General features: G+C 40.8%; 2 protein-coding genes across 2 annotated transcripts; both read right to left on the bottom strand.

Annotated features, from left to right (window-relative positions):
• Positions 1-6148: 6148 nt before the first annotated feature.
• LOC308088598 (betaine--homocysteine S-methyltransferase 1-like) lies at positions 6149-14284 on the bottom strand. Its single transcript, XM_080433131.1, has 8 exons — positions 14270-14284; positions 11417-11549; positions 10980-11092; positions 10691-10882; positions 10194-10341; positions 8729-8911; positions 7365-7593; positions 6149-6543 (listed from the first exon to the last, which is right to left on the bottom strand). The coding sequence occupies exons 1-8, from the start codon at positions 14276-14278 to the stop codon at positions 6456-6458; spliced, it is 1095 nt and encodes a 364-aa protein (XP_080289257.1). The 5' UTR covers positions 14279-14284; the 3' UTR covers positions 6149-6455.
• Positions 14285-15658: 1374 nt separating this feature from the next.
• On the bottom strand, positions 15659-23425 carry LOC308088909 (betaine--homocysteine S-methyltransferase 1-like; the record flags this gene model as incomplete). The annotated part of the gene is made up of 8 exons (XM_080433492.1): positions 15659-15743; positions 18622-18850; positions 19653-19835; positions 20052-20199; positions 21082-21273; positions 21389-21501; positions 22821-22953; positions 23417-23425. The coding sequence occupies 8 exons, from the start codon at positions 23423-23425 to the stop codon at positions 15659-15661; spliced, it is 1092 nt and encodes a 363-aa protein (XP_080289618.1).
• Between the last annotated feature and the right edge of the window lie 1131 nt (positions 23426-24556).

Below are 24556 nucleotides of genomic sequence, written 5' to 3'. Positions count from 1 at the left end.
TCAGGGAAACTGTGTGAAATGCTTATTACATAGCAGTACATACTTTGTTTGTAAATTTATTTGGTTTTGACCAATTCTGGCCACTTCACCTTGACAGGCTTTCACCAGAGTTGTCACCAAAAAGAGACCACACCCATATGGGTACATGGGGTGCCGTGGTGCAATGGTTAGCACTTTGGACTTTGAATCCAGAGATCCGAGTTCAAATCTCGGCGGGACCTTAACTTGAGCAACATGTACGTTCTTAGAGATGAAGAAGGCTGTACCGCTTGACTTTGATGAAATACCACATATCCAGTCAGCATGATTCCCTTCAGACCTGCATTGAGTTGTGAGACTAGTGTAAGTTGGACGTATAGGCCATGTTGTAGATTGCTTGTTTTTTGTGCTGCTAATGCATGAAAAGGTCCCATGCAACTTTTGCTCCATTCTATTCTGGGAGTTTGGCGCACGCTTTCTATTATTTGCATAGGGCATTGCTAAATTCATGTTTTTTTGTCACCGCTTTGTCAACTTATGAAAAGATTTCATCAAAGTGATCCAGGAGACGAGAACACGCCCACTTGTGTAGAGACAGGGTTCTATGGTGTAATGGTTAGCACTCAGGACTCTGAATCCTGCGATCCGAGTTCAAATCTCGGTAGAACCTTAGTTTGGGTAGTATCTACAGTCCGGCACATATGGAGAGTTGCTGGGCCCAGGCTTGTGCAGGTTGCTTTGTCAACTTATGAAAGGATTTCATCAAAGTTGTCCGGGAGACCAGACCACACCCACTTGTGTAGAGACAGGGTTCTATGGTGTAATGGTTAGCACTCAGGACTCTGAATCCTGCGATCCGAGTTCAAATCTCGGTAGAACCTTAGTTTGGATAATATCTACAGTAATATCTACGTATGGAAAGTTGCCCGGCCCAGGCTTGTGCAGATTGCCATTGATTAACAACGTTGTTAGAAGCGACATGTCATCCCTTTCGAGCGATAATTAATAATAATTAATAAAAAAAAACTGCAATAGCCCCATTCTTTTCAGGGAAACTGTGTGAAATGCTTATTACATAGCAGTACATACTTTGTTTGTAAATTTATTTGGTTTTGACCAATTCTGGCCACTTCACCTTGACAGGCTTTCACCAGAGTTGTCACCAAAAAGAGACCACACCCATATGGGTACATGGGGTGCCGTGGTGCAATGGTTAGCACTTTGGACTTTGAATCCAGAGATCCGAGTTCAAATCTCGGCGGGACCTTAACTTGAGCAACATGTACGTTCTTAGAGATGAAGAAGGCTGTACCGCTTGACTTTGATGAAATACCACATATCCAGTCAGCATGATTCCCTTCAGACCTGCATTGAGTTGTGAGACTAGTGTAAGTTGGACGTATAGGCCATGTTGTAGATTGCTTGTTTTTTGTGCTGCTAATGCATGAAAAGGTCCCATGCAACTTTTGCTCCATTCTATTCTGGGAGTTTGGCGCACGCTTTCTATTATTTGCATAGGGCATTGCTAAATTCATGTTTTTTTGTCACCGCTTTGTCAACTTATGAAAAGATTTCATCAAAGTGATCCAGGAGACGAGAACACGCCCACTTGTGTAGAGACAGGGTTCTATGGTGTAATGGTTAGCACTCAGGACTCTGAATCCTGCGATCCGAGTTCAAATCTCGGTAGAACCTTAGTTTGGGTAGTATCTACAGTCCGGCACATATGGAGAGTTGCTGGGCCCAGGCTTGTGCAGGTTGCTTTGTCAACTTATGAAAGGATTTCATCAAAGTTGTCCGGGAGACCAGACCACACCCACTTGTGTAGAGACAGGGTTCTATGGTGTAATGGTTAGCACTCAGGACTCTGAATCCTGCGATCCGAGTTCAAATCTCGGTAGAACCTTAGTTTGGATAATATCTACAGTAATATCTACGTATGGAAAGTTGCCCGGCCCAGGCTTGTGCAGATTGCCATTGATTAACAACGTTGTTAGAAGCGACATGTCATCCCTTTCGAGCGATAATTAATAATAATTAATAAAACAAACTGCAATAGCCCCATTCTTTTCAGGGAAACTGTGTGAAATGCTTATTACATAGCAGTACATACTTTGTTTGTAAATGTATTTTTTTGTGCAGCTTGCCATTGATTAACAACGTTGTTAGAAGCGACATGTCATCCCTTTCGAGCAATAATTAATAATAATTAATAAAAAAAACTGCAATAGCCCCATTCTTTTCAGGGAAACTGTGTGAAATGCTTATTACATAGCAGTACATACTTTGCTTGTAAATTTATTTGGTTTTGACCAATTCTGGCCACTTCACCTTGACAGGCTTTCACCAGAGTTGTCACCAAAAAGAGACCATACCCATATAGGTACATGGGGTGCCGTGGTGCAATGGTTAGCACTTTGGCCTTTGAATCCAGAGATCCGATTTCAAATCTCGGCGGGACCTTAACTTGAGCAACATGTACGTTCTTAGAGGTGAAGAAGGCTGTACCGCTTGACTTTGATGAAATACCACATATCCAGTCAGCATGATTCCCTTCAGACCTGCATTGAGTTGTGAGACTAGTGTAAGTTGGACGTATAGGCCATGTTGTAGATTGCTTGTTTTTTTGTGCTGCTAATGCATGAAAAGGTCCCATGCAACTTTTGCTCCATTCTATTCTGGGAGTTTGGCGCACGCTTTCTATTATTTGCATAGGGCATTGCTAAATTCATGTTTTTTTGTCACCGCTTTGTCAACTTATGAAAAGATTTCATCAAAGTGATCCAGGAGACGAGAACACGCCCACTTGTGTAGAGACAGGGTTCTATGGTGTAATGGTTAGCACTCAGGACTCTGAATCCTGCGATCCGAGTTCAAATCTCGGTAGAACCTTAGTTTGGATAATATCTACAGTAATATCTACGTATGGAAAGTTGCCCGGCCCAGGCTTGTGCCGATTGCCATTGATTAACAAAGTTGTTAGAAGCGACATGTCATCCCTTTCGAGCGATAATTAATAAAAAAAACTGCAATAGCCCAATTCTTTTCAGGGAAACTGTTTGAAATGCTTATTACATAGCAGTACATACTTTGTTTGTACATTTATTTGGTTTTGACCAATTCTGGCCACTTCACCTTGACAGGCTTTCACCAGAGTTGTCACCAAAAAGAGACCACACCCATATTGGTACATGGGGTGCCGTGGTGCAATGGTTAGCACTTTGGACTTTGAATCCAGAGATCTGAGTTCAAATCTCGGCGGGACCTTAACTTGAGCAACATGTACGTTCTTAGAGGTGAAGAAGGCTGTACCGCTTGACTTTGATGAAATACCACATATCCAGTCAGCATGATTCCCTTCAGACCTGCATTGAGTTGTGAGACTAGTGTAAGTTGGACGTATAGGCCATGTTGTAGATTGCTTGTTTTTTGTGCTGCTAATGCATGAAAAGGTCCCATGCAACTTTTGCTCCATTCTATTCTGGGAGTTTGGCGCACGCTTTCTATTATTTGCATAGGGCATTGCTAAATTCATGCTTTTTTGTCACCGCTTTGTCAACTTAAGAAAATATTTCATCAAAGTGATCCAGGAGACGAGACCACGCCCACTTGTATAGAGACAGGGTTCTATGGTGTAATGGTTAGCACTCAGGACTCTGAATCCTGCGATCCGAGTTCAAATCTCGGTAGAACCTTAGTTTGGGTAGTATCTACAGTCTGGCACATATGAGCCAGAGCCCCAAAATTGAGCAATGATTATCGAAAGAGTGGGCAAAACCAAACCTATATTAAATTGTTCATAGGGTCAATACGAGTAAATAAATATATGATAACCTTTCCACAGGAGCAGCTTTTTCATAGTTATCACACATCTTGTTATTTTCCCCATACATACATGACAGGTAAAAAAATGACAAAATAAAAAAAAAGAGTTATCATAATGAAACTTCCTGAGTTGATTACTTGCATGAAGACAATGATTTATCGTATTACAAGTTTTCTGAAATTGTGTATTTAAATATGCAAATTAGGCATTTAGTCCATGAGCCACAGCCCCAAAATTGAGCCAGATATTGAATATTCCCTCGTTAAAAACCTTTGACTCCAACATCTTAACAAAATGAAATAAGAATGTTGACTCTGGCTTTGTCCAATGTTCCAATGTTGATTCTGGAAAGTTATACAAATTCGGGCATATTTTCGTAATGCCTAATTTGTATATTTAAATATACAATTTCAGAAAACTTGTAATACGATAAATCATTGTCTTCATGTAAGTAATCAACTCAGGAAGTTTCATTATGATAACTCTTTTTAAAATGTTGTAATTTTTTCACCTGTCATGTACGTATGGGGAAAATAACAAAATGTGTGATAACCATGAAAAAGCTGCTCCTGTGGAGAGGTTATCATATATTTATTTACTCGTATTGACCCTATGAACAATTTAATATAGGTATGGTTTTGCCCACTCTGTCGATAATGAAATCTTGTCTGGCTCATGGACTAATATGGAGAGTTGCTGGGCCCAGGCTTGTGCAGGTTGCTTTGTCAACTTATGAAAAGATTTAATCAAAGTTGTCCGGGAGACCAGACCACACCCACTTGTGTAGAGACAGGGTTCTATGGTGTAATGGTTAGCACTCAGGACTCTGAATCCTGCGATCCGAGTTCAAATCTCGGTAGAACCTTATTGGATAATATCTACAGTAATATCTACGTATGGAAAGTTGCCCGGCCCAGCCTTGAGCAGATTGCCATTGATTAACAACGTTGTTAGAAGCGACATGTCATCCCTTTCGAGCGATAATTAATTAAAAAAACTGCAATAGCCCCATTCTTTTCAGGGAAACTGTGTGAAATGCTTATTACATAGCAGTACATACTTTGTTTGTAAATTTATTTGGTTTTGACCAATTCTGGCCACTTCACCTTGACAGGCTTTCACCAGAGTTGTCACCAAAAAGACACCACACCCATATTGGTACATGGGTGCCGTGGTGCAATGGTTAGCACTTTGGACTTTGAATCCAGAGATCCGAGTTCAAATCTCGGCGGGACCTTAACTTGAGCAACATGTACGTTCTTAGAGGTGAAGAAGGCTGTACCGCTTGACTTTGATGAAATACCACATATCCAGTCAGCATGATTCCCTTCAGACCTGCATTGAGTTGTGAGACTAGTGTAAGTTGGACGTATAGGCCATGTTGTAGATTGCTTGTTTTTTGTGCTGCTAATGCATGAAAAGGTCCCATGCAACTTTTGCTCCATTCTATTCTGGGAGTGCGGCGCACGCTTTCTATTATTTGCATAGGGCATTGCTAAATTCATGTTTTTTTGTCACCGCTTTGTCAACTTATGAAAAGATTTCATCAAAGTGATCCAGGAGACGAGACCACGCCCACTTGTGCAGAGACAGGGTTCTATGGTGTAATGGTTAGCACTCAGGACTCTGGATCCTGCTATCCGAGTTCAAATCTCGTTAAAACCTTAGTTTGGGTAGTATCTACACTCCCGTATTACATTTTGTCAAGTTATTAAAATATTTCATCAAAGTTGTCCAGGACACCAGACCACACCTATTTGAGTAGAAATGTTCAATTGAAATTTAGCAAAAATAGCATTTCTACAAGTTCACAATGCGTTGTAGTGTAATTTGTTGGGAACTTTTTCTTCTTCTTTGCTGTTTGTTGTATAACAAAGTATATACGTCTTTAATGTGTGACAACTTCAGTCTTCCAGATAAAATGGTCAGTGTGTGCTGATGCATGTCTAAAGTGTGTTTATTAAAAACAGAAACCCACAATATGCCTGTTAGGATAACATTGCAACCAGATGGTAGGCCTACTGTATGTGGGCTTTGTGCAGTAGGCTACATTCATTTGTATAATACTGGAAATACTGGAAAACATATAATGATTTGGAAACAGGAGGCTGAGAGACAATGATAAATCAGGGAAAGAAAACAGAGTATTAAACTTCAGAGAATCATGCTTAATTTTCTACTTTGTCGCACGACATTGTCGCATGCTGAAGGGCAATCTACAAGCTCACATGTGTTGTAGACTATACTACAACGAATAAATCAGCCTGTTCTATTGAGGGACTGTTACTGTTAATTGCATTGCGTTTCATGTAGCCAGTATACACAAACATCATTATAGGCTTGGCTTGTTAAAGTTTTGGGGGCTGAGGCAATTTGGGGAATTTGCATTGGATGGAGGTCCACACAAGAACAAAATGCATCACATTAATAATGATATTAATAATAACTTGACAAACGAATGTCTCTATAAGTAATTTCTAATATATTTCTTTCTAAGATAATATTTATTTTCATGTAGACTTAATGCAGGCCGCATAAAATATTTTTTATGGGCTGCACACTTGAGAAATCCCACTCTCAGCACAGTATGTTATACAGGAGAATATTGTGCGTGCTTGGTGTCAGTTATTTCTGTGATGACCCATGGTCTTTACTGCTGGTCTTCTGGGGTGGTCACGGAAGGGCATTTGGGGCGTCCAGAGGCTGGCAGAAGGTTTTCCCAGTATTCACGATGAGCTCTGAAACAGAGGAGGTATTGTGACGTGTTAATCTTCCTATCACACCAGCGTCAGGAGATGGTTAATTGATGGTTATCAGAAACCAGCTTCTGATTTTATTTACTGCCAAGAGTTTCATACTTGTACATTGTTTTTGCATGTGGTGCTGTGATAACCGAACTGTGGCAGTGGGGCGTGGGTTGTTGTCAGCTGCCAGTGGAGAGCATTTAAGATCTGTGATTAATTAATCAATCAGACCTGATCAGACCTCTGAGCTTTATTATGCAGTGAGTCTTACTTGGGACATGTGCCACATGGATAAAAAAAACAAAAAGTAATGCATGTGCATGTGAGATAAAACAGGCTTAAGCTCCAATTTATGTTTGAATTAAATTTGCTCTGTACTTGAGTGTGTCTTCCGCCGTATGAACTATTTAAACTAATTAATCCACGCAGTTGACGCAAGTCAACTCTTAAGGTCCAGTCACGACAAGCACTATAACTACGGTATAACGATAACTATAATTAAACCGTTTTCGATTTGTTATAGTTTTGGACTTTGCCATCCAATTGAGTTAGAAGGATTTATAAAATGATATTATACATAGACAGATATCGTCATTGTGCTTGGTATGATGGCTCTTTAAGTCATACTTAATACTTTGTACGATGGTGTTGCACGGTGAAAATAGCCTATCGACAAGTTCACAATGCGTGGCATCGGGACGCATCGTTTGTGATCTTGTAGATCAGCTATTTTCGCTGATGTACAAGCTCTATTTTCGCCAATAATTACATTCCAAACATAGGGATGCCAGGTTGAAAGTAGCAGTATCTCTTACTTGGCTCTGATCCACGGCTTGGTGTGCGTCTTCAGGGCAGCACCCCAAACGCCATGCTTCTCTGAGGCCGGTGGGAGGAAGCCTCTCTCTGAGGTCAGCTCCTCTGCTATGGCCCTGATGTGATAAGGCTCAAATCCACAGCAGCCACCGATGTAGCGGATGCCAGCATCATAAGCCTCCCTGGCATACTTTTGAATGTCCCAGCGGGTCAACCCCCTGGGCTCCATTGCTGTAAGAACAAGAACACCTGTTGTTATTCATGCTTCAGTTAGTTAGTTAATTGCAATTACTATACAATACATGCTGCTATCACAGATTGCATATTATAACGGTAGCATTCATTGTTATGTTAACATTGACAGGCTTAATTTAAAGGTGTGTGTGTTTGTTTGTTAAAAATATTTAAATTAGATTTCTTTGTTAAAAGGTTAATGCTATTATTAACTTTTATTATTATAGCAATAGCAATCATAGCTATAGAGTATTTGCTCAGTAACAGGGATTTCCCTATCTCTCCACCTCTTCAATAAACAGAAAATAAATGTTTAGGTCAAAATAAAAACGTTATCCCATCATTCCAGAGAGAGAACTCCACAAAGATCATTTGTCAGCTTCCAATTCCAAATTTGTCTGCTCACTTTTTTGTTTCATCACCGATTTCACTTGTTTGTCCTGTATTCTGTATGAGTTTTCCTCATTGGATGAAATTGGTATCCAGACCCAAAAATGTATATTCTGTTTACTAAAGAGTTGGAGAGAAGGGGAGAGCCCTGTAACTGGACACACACTCTATAGTATTGATTGGAATATTTATACAAAGCCATTTTTTTTTTTAAATAAGAAAAAAACATCACTACACCCCGTTTAATTTTGCTTTATAAATGTATATGTTTTGCTCTGTGATGACTGGCAGGGGCCTATTAAGAAGCCAATTGATCGCCGTGGCAACCCCAGCCTAGGCCTGATTTGGTGAATTTACCACCTCTGCCAAATTCCCCACACCTGGTATTTGATTAGTTAGTCCATGTTCTCCAGTCAGTTTGCACTTATCAGACATTCTCCACAGATGTTTACCACTTTACAAGGACTTTTCAACCTCTTATAAAGCTCTACCCACCTTTCCCCAATTCCCACAGTCCTGCTTGTTGTGCGTAGATGCACATATGTAAGTTTACTTTTTATGTGTTTACGGACAGGCAAATTGATATTTCGGTTGTATTGAAGCCTCCATTTTCCAAAGCTGTGTGCATTCGATGTCAGATAGTTAGATGAATCCAAACATGTTATTTACAGTATGTAAATAACAAAATAACGGCTACATACTGTAGTTCAGTACAATGACCTATACATGTGTTAACACTGACCAAAGGGAAACTCGGGCAGACGGAGGTATCCAGAATGGTTGCACTCAGGTGTGAGGAATCCCAGAGGTTGGATCATAAGATGGGCTTTGAGACCGGCCTTCTCCAACCCCTCCTTCATCAGCTTCACAGTAAGGAGGCATGATGCAGGGTCCAGGTGACAGTTTATTCCAACTATATCTGCTCCTGTAAGTGCACACGCACACAATACAAGAACAAGAGAGTGTGAGCACTTGATATGGAAACGATGATGGAAACGGTGGTGTGTGTGTGTGTGTGTGTGTGTGTGTGTGTGTGTGTGTGTGTGTGTGTGTGTGTGTGCGTGTGTGCGTGCGTGCGTGCGTGCGTGCGTGCGTGCGTGCGTGCGTGCGTGCGTGCGTTAAAAGTAAGAGAGGAATCTACGTTTGAGTCAGGCTCCCTGAAAATAGCCCATCTACAAGATCGGCTATTTTCGGCGAAGATATTTGGTGTAGCCATTAGGAATAGGGTCAACAAATGTCATACAAAATTCATATTTGTAGTCTTTTTGGAAACACTTCTTTTAGCTCCGTTGTCATAACAGCATTTGTATATACGGAAGTACCACTCAAATAGGAATGCTGTAGGGTCCTAGCGTCCAACGATATTTTGGAATATATCCTCCACAACACATTTCTTTTTTACATCACTTTTGTCGTGTGACACATCGTTTGACTCTTGTCCCTAGCATAAATTGGCCTTTAGGTCAACTAGGGTTCAAGTGGTTAAATCCTCTGCTGTACTGATGATGATTGTAATCCTCTGTATACGACTGTAACAGTCTTATATTAAAGTCATGACAAAACTGTAACTGCATGGTCTTAACTGGAAATAATGAAGCATGTCACTTGCATGTCAAAACTACCTAGAATTGAACAGCAAGAGAACAAAATAAATGATTTTAGCCACCCTAGCAGCAGGGCTCTATGATGTCCATCAAGTTTGTCTGTCTGTTCATCTGTCCGTCCACCGCTTCAATTCCAAACAACACAGAGTAGCTTGAAAACTACTGGCTAGTTTTCCATGGAATTTGCTGTGCACCTTCATGGTCCCCTTTGGATGACCCCTACTGATTTTGGTGACCCAGTGGTTTTTTATTCATTAGGACATAATATCCTCCACCTACACACATTGATTCATACCGCTGTTGAATAATGTGTGTGATTTTTTTGTTTTGTTTTGTTTAATCTCTCAATAGTTCCAAACGCATGCATGGGCCTGTGAAACTTTGGCATCATTATGTTTAAAAAAAAAAAACATCTTGGCACATAAATATTATTTCTGCTTTGCAAATGTATTGTTCTTATTCTATAGTATGTTTTTGTTGAATTGTCTGTATTTTGCATATTATGTACTGTAGTGTACATAATATGTTCTTCTGTACAGAGACAGTTTGATCCAATCCCTTGAGGAATGTTGGAACTGAGCTTATCTAACACGGGTCACATACCAGCCTTCACCAGCCTGACGGCACACTCTCCAGGTGGGACTCCATCAAGGTCTCCCTGAGGGGCTATGCAAAGCGTGGCTCCTATTGGTTTGCCACTGGTTTTCAGAACCTCCACTGCCCACACGGCCTCTTCTACATGAGAAAAGAACTGCAGGAGAAACCTGTGTTCAGTTATAAAGACTCTTCTGTAAAACACACGTTTGCCTCAATAACTCCACTGTCTCGCATACGCTGTCCTACTGTCTGTCTCTCCTACACTGTCTCCCTCTCAGCATTCCTACTATCTTTCTCTCCTACACTGTCTCTCTCAGCTTTCCTACTGCATGTCTCTCCTACACTTTCTCCCTCTGAGCTGTCCTACTGTCTGTCTCACCAGGCAGACTGTGTAGAAGAGAGACAGTGGGACAGCTGGGGGGGAGACTGTGTAGGAGAGACACAGAAGAGAACCTGCTGAGCTAAGAATCATCCATTCAGAATATTACAATGTTATTATTCACCTCCACCATTAAGAAGTCGATGTCCTTCTTGACAAATGCGTCCATCTGCTTCTTAAAGATTGTCTTCACCTCCGTCTCACTGTGGGTGCTGTTGTAGCAGGGCGTCTGGGACACCCCTCCAGCCACCAGCGCTCCACCCTCATTGGCCACCTCCCTCGCTATGTCACAGGCAGCCTCGTTGATTTGTGTTCCCTGTGTCAGAAAGGAAGAGAGGTGGGCTGTTCAGGAGGATGCCACCGGAATTACAGTGTCTGTGAGATTTACTAATGATGATTATGATAGTACTAACAGTGATGTTGGTGACGTTGCCACTGATCTCCAGTTTGTCATCGCTGCAGTAGAAGGTGAAGGTCTGAAGCACGTCAGCCCCAGCCCTGAGGAACTCCCTGTGCAGTTGACGAACTGTTGGTGTTCAGGTGTGTTGACCAAAGAAAAGCATTTTTTTTAAAACTTGTAATAAATACAAGAATCTAAGAGAAGGCCTTGGTATAAAAGTATGTTTTCAGAAGAGACTCAAAAGATGACACTGACTCACACTGAGTGAATGTGTGTGTGTGGGGGGGGGTGACAGCTTCTGACACGGCACACAAAAGTTGGTGGCAGTTTTTCTCAACCTAAACTGACTTTGTATTAACATCTTAAGGCACACACACACCCGTTGTAACTGGCAACGTTATGTAGATGATGCGAGCAATGTTTGGAAAGCTGTGTGCGTAGTAGGCCTACCTGCTTCAGGGTGCTCTACAGCAGCCTCAGGTGTCCAGTGACCGGCCTTCACATAGCCTCTCTTCTCCAACGCCCATACATAGCCTCCATCTCCTACAACCAGCTCCCCTGCATTCAGACGCTCTAAAATTCCCTGAAGGCAAGGCGAGTTTATTTGCATAGCAAATTTCAACGACAGTCCAATTCCATGCGCATAAAACAAGAAGCACATTATAAAAGGACATTTGAATTCAGTAAATGGAAGAAGAGAAGGAAAATAAGTCTTAATAGGAAACACCTATTCAGGGACGCAGAGCAAAAAACACAATATAAAAGGACATTTGAATATAGTAAAAACCAAAGAAGTAAAAAATAAGAATGAAAAATAAGAGTAAAATTACAGTGCAGAAGAATAATTTAAATTGGTATACCAAAACTGTGGTGCGTGCACACCTAGCCTGTCATGACCAGACTAATATTACTCCGTAGATATTAGTCTACAATCTCTGTGTGGAACCTGCATTTCCGAGGGGCAAATTAAAAAAATGCCCCTGGAGATAAACCCGCCCCATATTTGCATACTGGGCCCTGATTGGTCCCTCACAACTTCGGAGGGAAAGAAATCCAGACCTGCCAAGGGCAGATTTGTCTGGAACCAGGCTAGTGCACACCCTGGGGTGCGGGTGCATGACATGAATAGTGTAATGGTGGTGCTGGTGTTATAATTACTAAAAAATAAATTACATTCATTCGCTAACATGTTAATTCATACATACACCCACAAGTCAGTCTGTCTCTCCACGTTCAACCTCACTCTCCTTTCTTCATTCTCATTCGCTATAAGCTAACTCACACACGCCCTCATTCCCACAGTGCAACTTAGGCGGTCTTTTTAAGCAGACCAACATTCTACATGCTCAGCATTGTCAGCTATGTTCTGCTTCTGCAGCCTGTCAGTGTTCAAACTCCCTCCACCTCTCTGGCCTCCTCCCTGTGGCATTTAGTTTTCCATGTTAATGGATGAATCTGTGGATTGTACTGTGATGTGGTATCTTAACTATGCATTGAAAGGTTCAATGTTATGTTCATGTAATAACTGTATTTTAGGCTCTGCTTCGGGGAGTTTGTGATCTCAGATTCTGTGTCATGCTTGCGCAGATAATCTGTAGTCTCACAAGAGCAGAGTCACACCACCAATAAATGGTAAATGGTTAATCCTGAGCTCAAGTGTCTAACTGAAATGAAGGTCATTAATGCCAACATGCATAACTGGTTAAAATCAGAGAAAGTATCCGGTCCAGTAGTGGGGTATCTAATATTATCAGTCATGAAAAAGGAGCTGCAATTAAATCCTGGTGTTATATTTGCTTTAATAACTGCTGCTATGATTTTATAATGATTATTATACATTTTATTTATATTGCAGTTTACATTTGAAAAAAATCTCAAAGTGCTACAGTAAAGAATAAGAAAATTTGCAAAAAACACATCTAAGAAACAATGATAGCTTTATAGCCTACAGTATGTATAGTGGGCTCATTAATGCAAGCACAGTAATGTTCACAGGTTCATCTTTATATTATTATTCTCCCCACTTTTTAGAATGTGAGAGCTTAATTGGCCTATTTCATATTCTGACATGTTCTTACTTGATTAAAGGTGGTGCAGCTGTACATTGACTATATTGCCTTTTTTAAGGTGTTGGGCATTGGAGGTGCGTCAACTAGGTTGGGATGTAGAAGGTAAGAAGGGGGTGCATTTCCCAAGAAGTTTGGGGACTGCTTTTATTTTTTTTTAAAGAAAATAATAGAAAAAAATGTCAAACAGAAAGGTTTCTAGCTGTGGTTTTAACAGAGTTGCAGCAGACCTGCAGTTTTCTGGGAGTTTGTTCCAGATATTTGGAGTTTAAAAACTGGGTCTGCTGGGACATACAGCAGACCTGTCCCAGATTACCTTAGTCTGGTTGGTATCACAAAATATCAGAAATTGATTTAAATCCTGAACCATTCAATGCTTTATAAACCAATAGTAGTACTTTGAAATCAATTCTTTGACATACAAGGAGCCAGTGTAAAGAGATCTAAGAACTGGGGTGATATGCTACAGTTTCTTGGTATTAGAGCAGCAACATTCTGAATCAACTGCAGTTGTCTGGTCTATTTTTTTTAGAGAGACCTGTAAAGAAACAGTAAAGAAGCCTGCTGAAGATGAATGCATGGAATGCAAGATGAATGCATGGAATGCATGTTTTTTCTAAATCCTGTTGACACATACAGTACGTCCTTTAATCCATGATATATTCTTAAGGTGGTAGTATGGCTGACTTTGTAATTGTGTCAATGTGGCTGTAAACATTCAGGGCCGGCTGAGTCCATGACTACACCAAGGTTTGTTTTGGCTTGGCTTGTGTTTTTAGCTGTGCACTGACTTTTAATCAGTCTTCCTGGCTCCAAAAGCAAAACACAAAAACAACACACACACACACACACACACACGCTTTTTAACAAATTAAGAGCCATATACTTCATATTACCAAGAATAGTGAAAATAGCATATAATCGACAATTTTCGTAACTGATCTGCATGCAAAATAGTACAGAGTTTATAGAGTATAAACTGCTTCAGAGAGCCTTCCACTGAAAAGAACACTTGTGTGTTTATGTGAGAGCATTCACAATGATATTTTCACTTTCTTAGTAATGCATGCTTGATACAAAAGAAATAAATCTAAAATTATCAAGTCATTTTACTGCAAATATGTTTTACATCTTACCGTTTTAAAACAGGTTTGGGTCTTTGCATGAGGAAAATAATCTTTCACACAGATTTCACTGAATACATTAATGCATCATAATGTTTGTTTCTTTGACATACCTTCTTCATGTTCTCCTGTCCGTGTCAGGTTTATGACGTCTGCTTGCAAAAACAGGTTAGGTAGGAGGAATTTATACTTACAGTAGATTTGCAAGAAGAGTGCTTTCTTAGGCAGCCAATGGGATTCCTCATGCATGATGGTTATGCAACATGGCCTCTTTGTAATAAAGGCTAAATCACATGCACAAAGGGAAATTAACTTGGTTGGTCGCTCTCTGGGTAATAAAAATAATAAAACACACACATAAATACAACACAGCCGAGTAATTTTTTTTTGAGAATAGCCTACAATTATATTGAAATCTGCCGGCGGTTAGTAGAGTATGTAGTATGCATACAATGCTAGATAAATAAATAAAGATGCATGCTGGGCAGGGTCATATAAATACATACCATAGTCACAAATGCATACTGAACAATAGCCCCCTCTAGTGAAAAGAATGAATCTGTGGATCCAAAATGCTCTTACAGAAAGCCCTACATGATATGTGCAAAATTGTAATATTCTGCTCATATTGTCTCTCGAATTTGTTAATCCTTTCTACCAGGACACTCAGACCTTATCTATAGAGACAATTGTACCCGTTGTTCAGTGTCATCACATAACGTTGTTCTTTATTCACATTTGTAATGTATTCTTACAGTGTGAATATAGAGAGCACTATACAGTTTCTAACTGCTAATAAAGTATTCATTCATTCAATCAATCAATCAATCAATCAAAATGCAGTTTAATGCGTGAGTGAAGTCTCACAACAGTTATCCTTAACAGGCATGTGTCATGGTTCTGTAGTTTACATCCCAGTAGTCCATGTGCAAGTTTGGACATGTCATATGGGAAAATGTTCAAACATGTTCAAAAATACCAAAAGAAAAATAGTTTTAAAAAAAAGCAGATCTACAAGCTCGCAACGCATTGTGATGCAAAGCATTGTGAGCTTGTAGGCTATTTACACTATGCCTTGTATGACGACATATATAGGTCTTAAGTGTAAATCAGGGAAAGCTAATGGAGAATTAAACTTCAGAGAATCATGCTTACTTTATACTCCATCATACAACATGCTGAAAATAGCCAATCTACATTAAGCTCACAATGCGTCGTCGTACGACAAAGTACAATCAGACTTTAACACTTCTGCAGGAGGGACTGTTACTGTTAATTATATTGCACTTCATGTACCAGGTATTACACAAACATCATCATAGAGCAGGACCCCCAGGCAATCTGGGGAGCCTGCATTGGATGGAGCATTGGATGGAGTTTTTTTTTTGTCTTTTCCTTTTTTTGAGCCGCACTTTGAGAGTCCCACTCTACAGTATATATATACAGGAGAATGTTGTGCCTCTTTGGTTTTCAGTTACTTCTGTGCTGACCCATCATGGTGTTCACAGGTCTTGTGGTGTGGCCATGGAAGGGCATAAGGGGCGTCCAGAAGCTGGTAGAAGGTTTTCCCAGTATTCACGGCGAGCTCTGAAACAGAGGTATTTTCAGGTGTTATAATCTGCAAATCACACCAGCGTCAGGAGATGGATGAGCACTTGAGCAGTCTTCTCTTCATAATGTTGTTATAAATAACCAGTGGTGTAAAGTAACTAAGTACATGTACTCAAGTACTGTACTTAAGTACAATTTTGAGGTATTTGTACTTTACTTGAGTATTTCCAATTTCCAATACTTTTACTCCACTACATCTCAGGGGCAAATATTGTACTTTTACTCCACTACAATTATTTGAAAACTTTAGTTACTAGTTACTTTGCAGATATAAATCATTACATTATAAAACATACATTAACCACTTCAGCCCTATTTTATACCTAGGCTATTTGAAAATAGCCGATCTACAAGCTCACAATGCGTTGCACCGTGACGCGTTGTGCGCTTGTAGATCTGTTATTTTCAAACATTTTTGTACTTTAACTTTTGGTACTTTAAGTACATTTTGATACCAATACTTTACTCAAGTACATTTTTTATTCTGGACTTTTACTTGTAACAGAGTACTTCTTCATTGCAGTATTGATACTTTTGAGTACTTTTTCCACCACTGGTTGTTATAAATAACCAATATCAAAGACATTTCACTGCCAAGAGGTTCATACAAGTGGTGCTGTGATAACCCAACCGTGGCAGTGCGGTGTGGGGTTATTGTCAGCTGCCAGTGGAGATTGATTACCATGATTAATTAGTCAGATCTGTCGCTTCCGGCTCTCCTCGGTGCACCGCCTGACCGTCAAATGCCTGACTCTATAGTCAACCCGGTTGTGCGTCATACGTTGAGAGTGTGGGCCCAGTTCTGAAGAACCTATAATTATAGAGACCTCTCCCTGGTGAGTCCTGTTGCCTCTAACCATCTCTTTGTCCCATCACTGCAAGACTTGACATTTAACAACTGGCAGGGGAAGGGTATTAAATGGTTTAAAGATTTATTTGTAGATGGGCATTTTGCCTCCTTTGACCAACTCTCAAGAAAGTACGACCTACCAAGGTCACATTTCTACAGATATTTGCAGGCCAGACATTACGTGCGCTCTGTGTTACCTGGCTTCCCCGAAAAGCCCAATATTAATCCTATCGATCAATTCCTCCTTTTTGACCCGATGGCCAAAGGCGCTATGTCAACACTATATGACATAATCTCCAATTTGAGGCCTGCGCCCATGGTCAAGATAATAGCTGACTGGGAACATGATTTGGGGATCACGTTGTCCGCTGAAAATTGGGACTATATTTTCTCCTCCATACATAAGTCCTCACTCTGTGCAAGGCATTGTTTAATTCAGTTTAAAATAGTTCACAGAGCTCACATGTCTAAAGCCAAACTTGCAAGTAGCCTATATACCCTGACATACCCCCACCTGTGACAAGTGCAACAATACTGACGCAACCCTCATCCACCAATACTGGATGTGTGCGCAATTACAACCATTTTGGGAGGGTGTCTTCAATACCCTATCTACTATTTTACACCGAACTCTAGACCCAGACCCCCTAGTTGCGCTGTTTGGTACTGTTGGAGGGGAGGATCTCCCATTAACACGTACAGAGTGCCGTATGGTGGACTTCGCCCTGTTGCTCGCCAGACGCGCTGTTCTGCTCCGATGGAAGGATGCTGCCCCGCCCGTGCTCATTCAATGGCTTCGTGATATAATGTCTTGCCTTAAATTGGAGATGTTGCGATTCTTAATAGCCGGCTCCGAGAAAAAATTCTATAAGACCTGGGGTCCGTTCATGACTTTTTACCACAACACTCAGGCTGCATAGTGTGGCGTATGCCTGTTGCGACTGCAGCACACAGCAAACCTAAAATGTTTATTTTTTATTTTTTTATATCTGCTTTTTTCCTATTCTATCTGCTCTGATTAATTTTTGTGCCTCTTTGTTTTTCCTTTTATTTCAAATGTTCTCTTACAATTGTGCCTACAAGTCCTGGGGATTGAGGGTGGGGGGAGGGTGGGATAGGGGAATGTAGTATATGTACATTTTGTTTGTCTCTCTGTGATACGATATAAAAAATGTATGTACAGTATGCTTGCCCCTGGGCCTTGTACTAAAAACTAATAAAAAGATCTTGAAAATAATTAGTCAGTCAGACCACTTTCCCTGTGTTTTTTTCATACAGTGTGTCTTACGTGGACCATTTACATGGATAGAGAAACAGATTGGTGAAAAAAGACTGTACCCTGTAGTAAAGACTTGTGCTTGTTACAAGTAAAAGTGATGTTTTAAAATTTTACTTGAGTAAAAGTATTGGCCTCAAAATATAATTACACTACCGAAAGTAAAAGTACTCATTATGCAGAATGTCCCATTTCACAAGTTTTCGAAATGTTAAAAAAGTTATTTGAAAATAGCAGAAGTGATTAATGTAAGTTTTGTAATAATCAAAATCTACAAAGTAACTAGTAACTAAAGTTTTCTAATAATTGGAGCGCAGTAAAAGTACAATATTTGCCTCTGAGATGTAGTGAAGTAAAAGCATTGAAAAGACTTTAAAATACTTTAATAAAGTAAAAGTACCTCAAACTTGTATTTAAGTACAGTACTTGAGTAAATGCATTAGTTTACTTTCCACCACTGGAAATGCTATGTGTCGTTCCGCTGTACGAACTGTGTCAACGAATGAATCCAGTCCACAGAAACTGTTAAAAGTCTAATGACAAACTACACAGACAGAAGGGACTATTTTATACTTCATCGAACAATAGTGGTGCACATCAAAAATAGCTCTGAATGTGAGGTTGTAGATCGGTATTTTTGACAATAAAATAAATTAACATTAGAAATAAGGATGCCAGGTTGAAAGTGGCACATGCAGATGTAGCAGTGCAATAGCATAATTTCTCACCTGGCTCTGACCCACGGCTTGGTGTGCATCTCCAGGCCAGCACCCCAAGGTCCATGCTTCTCTGAGGCCGGTGGGAGGAAGCCTCTCTCTGAGGCGAGCTCCTCTGCTATGGCCCTGGTGTGATAAGGCTCAAATCCACAGCAGCCACCGATGTAGCGGATGCCAGCATCATAAGCCTCCCTGGCATACTTATGAATGTCCCAGCGGGTCAGCACCCTGGGCTCCATCGCTGTAAAGAACAAGAACAAACAGTTAATTCATTGTTTTTCATATTTCAGTTATACTCGCTATCACGGATCGCGCATAAAGGTTTTGGTCCAAGGAAGTGGTCAGAAATTGTTTTAAATTTGAAAGCATTCATTAATACGTTAGCATTGACAGGTCTTATTTAAAGGGGGTGTAAGTGATATGCTGTATGTGTTTGTAAAAGAAAAGAGGTGAGTTAAAAAGATAAAGCTCTATATTCTGATAGTAGTAATTGCTATAGAGTATTTTGTTCAGTAACTTAATATCATGTTACCGAATTTATCCAATCAGGAGAGACAACCCTACAAAGATCACTTCAGCTCTTGTTTCATCCCTTCCAATTTCACTTGGTTCTCTCTCCTGATTGGATGAAATTGGCATCCAGACTAAAGAGCTGGAGATGTGGGGAGACCCCCAGGCGTGGAGATCCGGGGGGGGACGGGGGGATTTGTCTCCCCCTAGCTTCAGATTGGACCCCCCAAAGTCCATTTTAGAATAATAAAAATACATGTTAAAATGATTCAAAATACTTATTTAATAGAACCTAAACTGACTTATGCATCGTAAGTAAGTAGTAATTAATAATGAAAAATGTACATAACACAGTGTCAAATTAGCTAGATTAGAGAAAAAAATGAAAAATAAACTCAAAATGTTTGACCCCCCCCCAGCCTCAAGACAGATTTCCGCCCCTGGAGACCCCTACTGAACAAACTTGTATAGCAATGATTGTAATTTGGAATATAGAGCTATTCAACACTTAAACAAGCGACAGTGTTACTGACCAAAGGGAAACTCAGGCATTGAGCCGTATTCAGAATGCTTGCAATCGGGTGAGACGAATCCCATAGGCTGGAGCATAAGATGGGCTTTGAGACCGGCCTTCTCCAACCCCTCCTTCATCAGCTTCACAGTATGGAGGCTTGATGCAGGGTCCAGGTGGCAGTTTACTCCAACTATGTCAGCTCCTACACACACACACACACACGCACACGCACAAAAAACAAGAAAGAGTGTGAAGAAAGAGTCTATAGTATGCTTTTGTTGAATGTCTGAATTGTTCATTTTTATGAATGAGTGTTCTGTGCAGAGCCAGTTTGATCCAATCCCATGAGGAATCGTCAATCAGAATCTGAACTTATCTTTTAGTTTGGATAACATGTGTAGGCCTATGTGCCACATACCGGCCTTCACCAGCCTGACGGCACACTCTCCAGGTGGGACTCCATGAAGGTCTCCCTGAACAGGTATGCAAAGCGTGGCTCCTACTGGTTTGCCACTGGTTTTCAGAACCTCCACTGCCCACACGGCCTCTTCTACATGATAAAAGAACTGCAGGAGAAACCTGTGTTATAACAACTCTTCTGGAAAACACACACATGCCCTTACCGTTTCAGCACAATGTGGAATACCCTTCCAACAAACAAAATCTAAAAGTGTAACTCCTTAGCCTCCTTCAAAACCGCCATAAAAGAGCACCTGCAATTTGTAACTGGCCCTAGAAAAGTCTTCTAAGCTTAACCCCAGAAATGACCCCCCCCAACTGTTTTCAGTACGTTCATTGCTTCTAGTGTTAATGACATCTTGTTTATATCGTATATGTTATTGTATGTCTTTAAATGTCTTCATGAATTGAATACCCACGACCACAATTGAAACAAGCCCCTAGGGCTTTTTGTGTTGTCCTTTTAAGAATCATTGTAAAACCGTACCACTGTACTGTTTGCAAACTGTTAATAAAGTATCCAATCAATAAAAAAAACGGCCTGTTTGCCTCCTCTGTCTCCCTCGCAGCTATCCTACTGTTGATCTTTCCTACAATGTCTCCCTCTCGGCTTTCCTATTGTCTGTCTCTCCTACACCGTCTCCCTCTCAGCTATCCTACTGTTGATCTCTCCTACAATGTCTCCCTCTCGACTTTCCTACTGTCAGTCTCTCCTACACGGTCTCCCTCTCAGTTTTCCTACTGTCGGTCTCTACTACAATGTCTCCCTCTTGGCTTTCCTACTGTCTGTCTCTCCTACACCGTCTCCCTCTCAGCTGTCCTACTATCTCTGTCCTTAACTGTCTCCTTCTCAGCTGCCTTAATGTCTGTCTCGGCTACACACTATTTATTTCTCAGCTGTTCTGTTTCTTTCTCTGCGAAACGAAGAGAACCTGCTGAGGTAAGTATCACCCATCAGAGTATTCAAATGTCTACAGTCCATTATTCACCTCCACCATTAAGAAGTCGATGTCCTTCTTGAGAAAATCCTTCATCTGTTTCTTAAAGATGGCCTTCACCTCCGTCTCACTGTGGGTGTCGTGGTAGCAGGGCGTCTGGGACACCCCCCCAGCCACCAGCACTCCACCCTCATTGGCCACCTCCCTCGCTATGTCACAGGCAGCCTCGTTGATTTGGGTTCCCTGTGTCAGAAAGGAAGAGAGGTGGGCTGTTCAGGAGGATGCCACTGGATATTAGGGACTGTTACAGTGTCTGTTATATTTACTATATAATGATGATGATTATAATTTTACTAACAGTGATGTTGGTGACGTTGCCACTGATGTCCAGTTTGTCATCGCTGCAGTAGAAGGTGAAGGTCTGAAGCACGTCAGCCCCAGCCCTGAGGAACTCCCTGTGCAGTTGACGAACTGACGGTGTTCAGGGGAGTTGACCAAAGAAAAGCAATTTGTAAAAAAACGTGTAGGATGTAGGATAGCCTGGTTTACAGTAAAGTCTGATTCATACTTCTTTGCATGAACGGCATCGTGTGCCAAAAATAGCCGATCTACAAGCTCACAAGGCATCATGGCTGTGACGAGTTATGAGCTTATAGGTCTGCTATTTTCACGTGCAACGGAGCATAAATTAGGCTAAGGATCTGGTACAGATTTAGGGTGTTTAGGACAGCCTGGTTTACAGTACAGATTTGGTACAGATAGATAAAGGGTGTAGGACAGCAATAAACAAATATAATAATTAAACTGTGAAAACAAACAACTTTCCACAGACTTGATCTGGCCAGTGATATTATCCAGGACATCATCATCATTAAATATATATACACTGTAGGTCTACAAGTTGTTGGAGTGCTGGGTTGCTCTTTAACAGACACACATAGAAAATGGTTTGACAGATTAACTGTGCTAGGGCAGTAGGCTCAGGAGGTAGAGCGGCGACTTGGGAATCGGAAGGTTCCCGGTTTGATACCAGCTATACTGTAGCTCCCCCTGGGCTAGTGTCGAAGTGTCCTTGAGAAAGACACTGACACACTCATTGCATGGCTTCCTCCGCCATCAGTATGTGAATGGGTCAATGTAATGTAAATTGAAAGTGCTTTGGATAAAGGTGTTAAATGTACCAGCTATTTCATTCAATTTTTGAAATAGGGCTTAAGTGTTTAAATGTGTGTGTGTGTGTGTGTGTGTGTGTGTGTGTGTGTGTGTGTGTGTGTGTGTGTGTGTGTGTGTGTGTGTGTGTGTGTGTGTGTGTGTGTGTGTGTGTGTGTGTGTGTGTGTGCATGGACCAGGCTTTCCAAGATAAACATTCAAAGTATCAACCGTTACTGCAGACTGCAGACTCATATTTGGAAGCCTGGGCCTTGTATATAAACTGATCACGAGTGGCCTGAAAATCGCTGGCATGACAAAGAGCAAAGCCAAACAACTTGCTAAATATTGCTCTGTTTCAGCTGTAATATACAGTTTGTCTGTGTGGAGGAGAAGGTGCTATGATGTAGCCTTAGGTGCCCATGAACTGTCTAACCCTGTTACATTTGTTTCCCTGTAAATTAATATTAATGTGTGTGAATTAGAATTAAAATGTGTGTGTGTGTGTGTGTGTGTGTGTGTGTGTGTGTGTGTGTGTGTGTGTGTGTGTGTGTGTGTGTGTGTGTGTGTGTGTGTGTGTGTGTGTGTGTGTGTGTGTGTGTGTGTGTGTGTGTGTGTGTGTGTGTGTGTGTGGTACCTACCTGCTTCAGGGTGTTCTACAGCAGCCTCAGGTGTCCAGTGACCTGCCTTCACATAGCCTCTCTTCTCCAACGCCCATACATAGCCTCCATCTCCTACAACCACCTCCCCTGCATTCAGACGCTCCAAAATACCCTGCACGCACGCACGCACAAAAGTAGAAAGTAGCAGATCGCTCACAACACTCACAATGTTCTAAGCTTGTAGATCTGCAATTTATTTTTTAAGCCTACAAAAACGCCCAAAAACATGCCCAAAATAGGGATGGCCAGGTGGAAAGTTGATTTCCAAGGTGAAGGTATGGCAGGGGTGTAAGTAACTTTTACTATTATTTTTTACTTTACTGGAGTATTTTCAATTTTCAATACTTTTACCTCTACTCCACTACATCTCAGAGGCAAATATTGTACTTTTACTCCATTACAATTATTTGAAAACTTTAGTTACTAGTTACTTTTAGATTTAGATTATTACAAAACATACCGGTACATTAACCACTTCAACCCTTTATGCATTTCGGCCATTTGAAAATAGCCGATCTGACTACAAGCTCACACGCAACGCATTGTATCTTGACATAACTTGTATATTGACATACCTTTCTCATGTTCTCCTGTCAGTGAAGGATTCTGTCTGCCTGCAAAACAGGCAAGGCAGGAGGAATTTATAGAAGAGTGCTTTTCTCTGCAGCCAATGGGATTCCTTGTGCATGATGACTAACTAGCCAGTTTATTATTTGCAAAGGGCAAAATCATTAACTCTGTTGGTTGCGCTCAGAGTTAATCAAATAAACAACACACGCACGCACGCACGCACGCACGCACGCACGCACGCACGCACGCACGCACGCACGCACGCACACACACACACACACACACACACACACACACACACACACACACACACACACACACACACACACACACACACACACACACACACACAAATACAAGTTAGAATAATTTGCAATGTTGCAAGTCCAAGTCCTAAACTTTTTGTTTCGAGTCCCAAACAAGTCCTAACCTTTAGTTTCGAGTCCCCAACAAGTCATAATGCTAATATGTAAAGATTTACATAAATCATGATTTTTCTGAATTTGTGTTTATTTTGAAACAAGGGTTCTTCCAGGCCAACAGAACGCAGATACTGTACTTTTAATTTCCTCCTTGAGGACAGGGTTTAAAGCGGCACTCTGTAACTTTTTTTGTATTAATAAAATGTAATTCTTTCCAATCTGTATAGAGTATTGATTGAAACCTTTATTTATTCTCGAAAAGAGCATTGAGGTTTACCCTCATTTGCAAAGCTGACGAGATTACATACACAAAAATCAACAATTAAGGCACATACAGGTATAAAACACAGAAACAACAAAATAAACCATAACAGAACATTTGTAAGTTCAAAACAATCACATGTTGAGGTAGGGAGATTTAAGAGCAGGTGATTCAATTGTCCATAGGGTATTGGGGCATTAATTTTTAGCGTGAGTTGTAGAGTGTTCCATGAAATAGGAGCATCAAAGCAAAAAGCAGATTTCCCCAGTTCAGACTGAACAGGTGGAACCTCAAGTGTAAGCCAGTCACTTGAGCGGGTCTGGTATTTTTCCATTCTAAAAGTGATGTAAGGTAGGGTGGAACCTTCCCATCGATAGCCTTAAAAATAAACTGATACCAGTGCCTATCTCTTCTCTCAGAGAGGGAGGACCAACCTAATTTCACCACTAATGAATCTAAGT

This window comes from Gymnoscopelus braueri, assembly GCF_963280865.1.
Source record: "Gymnoscopelus braueri genome assembly, chromosome: 7".
NCBI lineage: Eukaryota > Metazoa > Chordata > Actinopteri > Myctophiformes > Myctophidae > Gymnoscopelus > Gymnoscopelus braueri.
Note: the sequence above shows the minus strand (reverse complement) of the source record. Positions and strands in the feature narration are given on the sequence as shown.

Coding starts and splice junctions, on each gene's coding strand:
- LOC308088598 (XM_080433131.1), bottom strand. Junction 10,883..10,979: donor GCAACGTCACCAACATCACT/GTTAGTACTATC, acceptor TTTCTGACACAG/GGAACACAAATCAACGAGGC. Junction 6,544..7,364: donor AAGCCGTGGATCAGAGCCAA/GTAAGAGATACT, acceptor CCTCTGTTTCAG/AGCTCATCGTGAATACTGGG.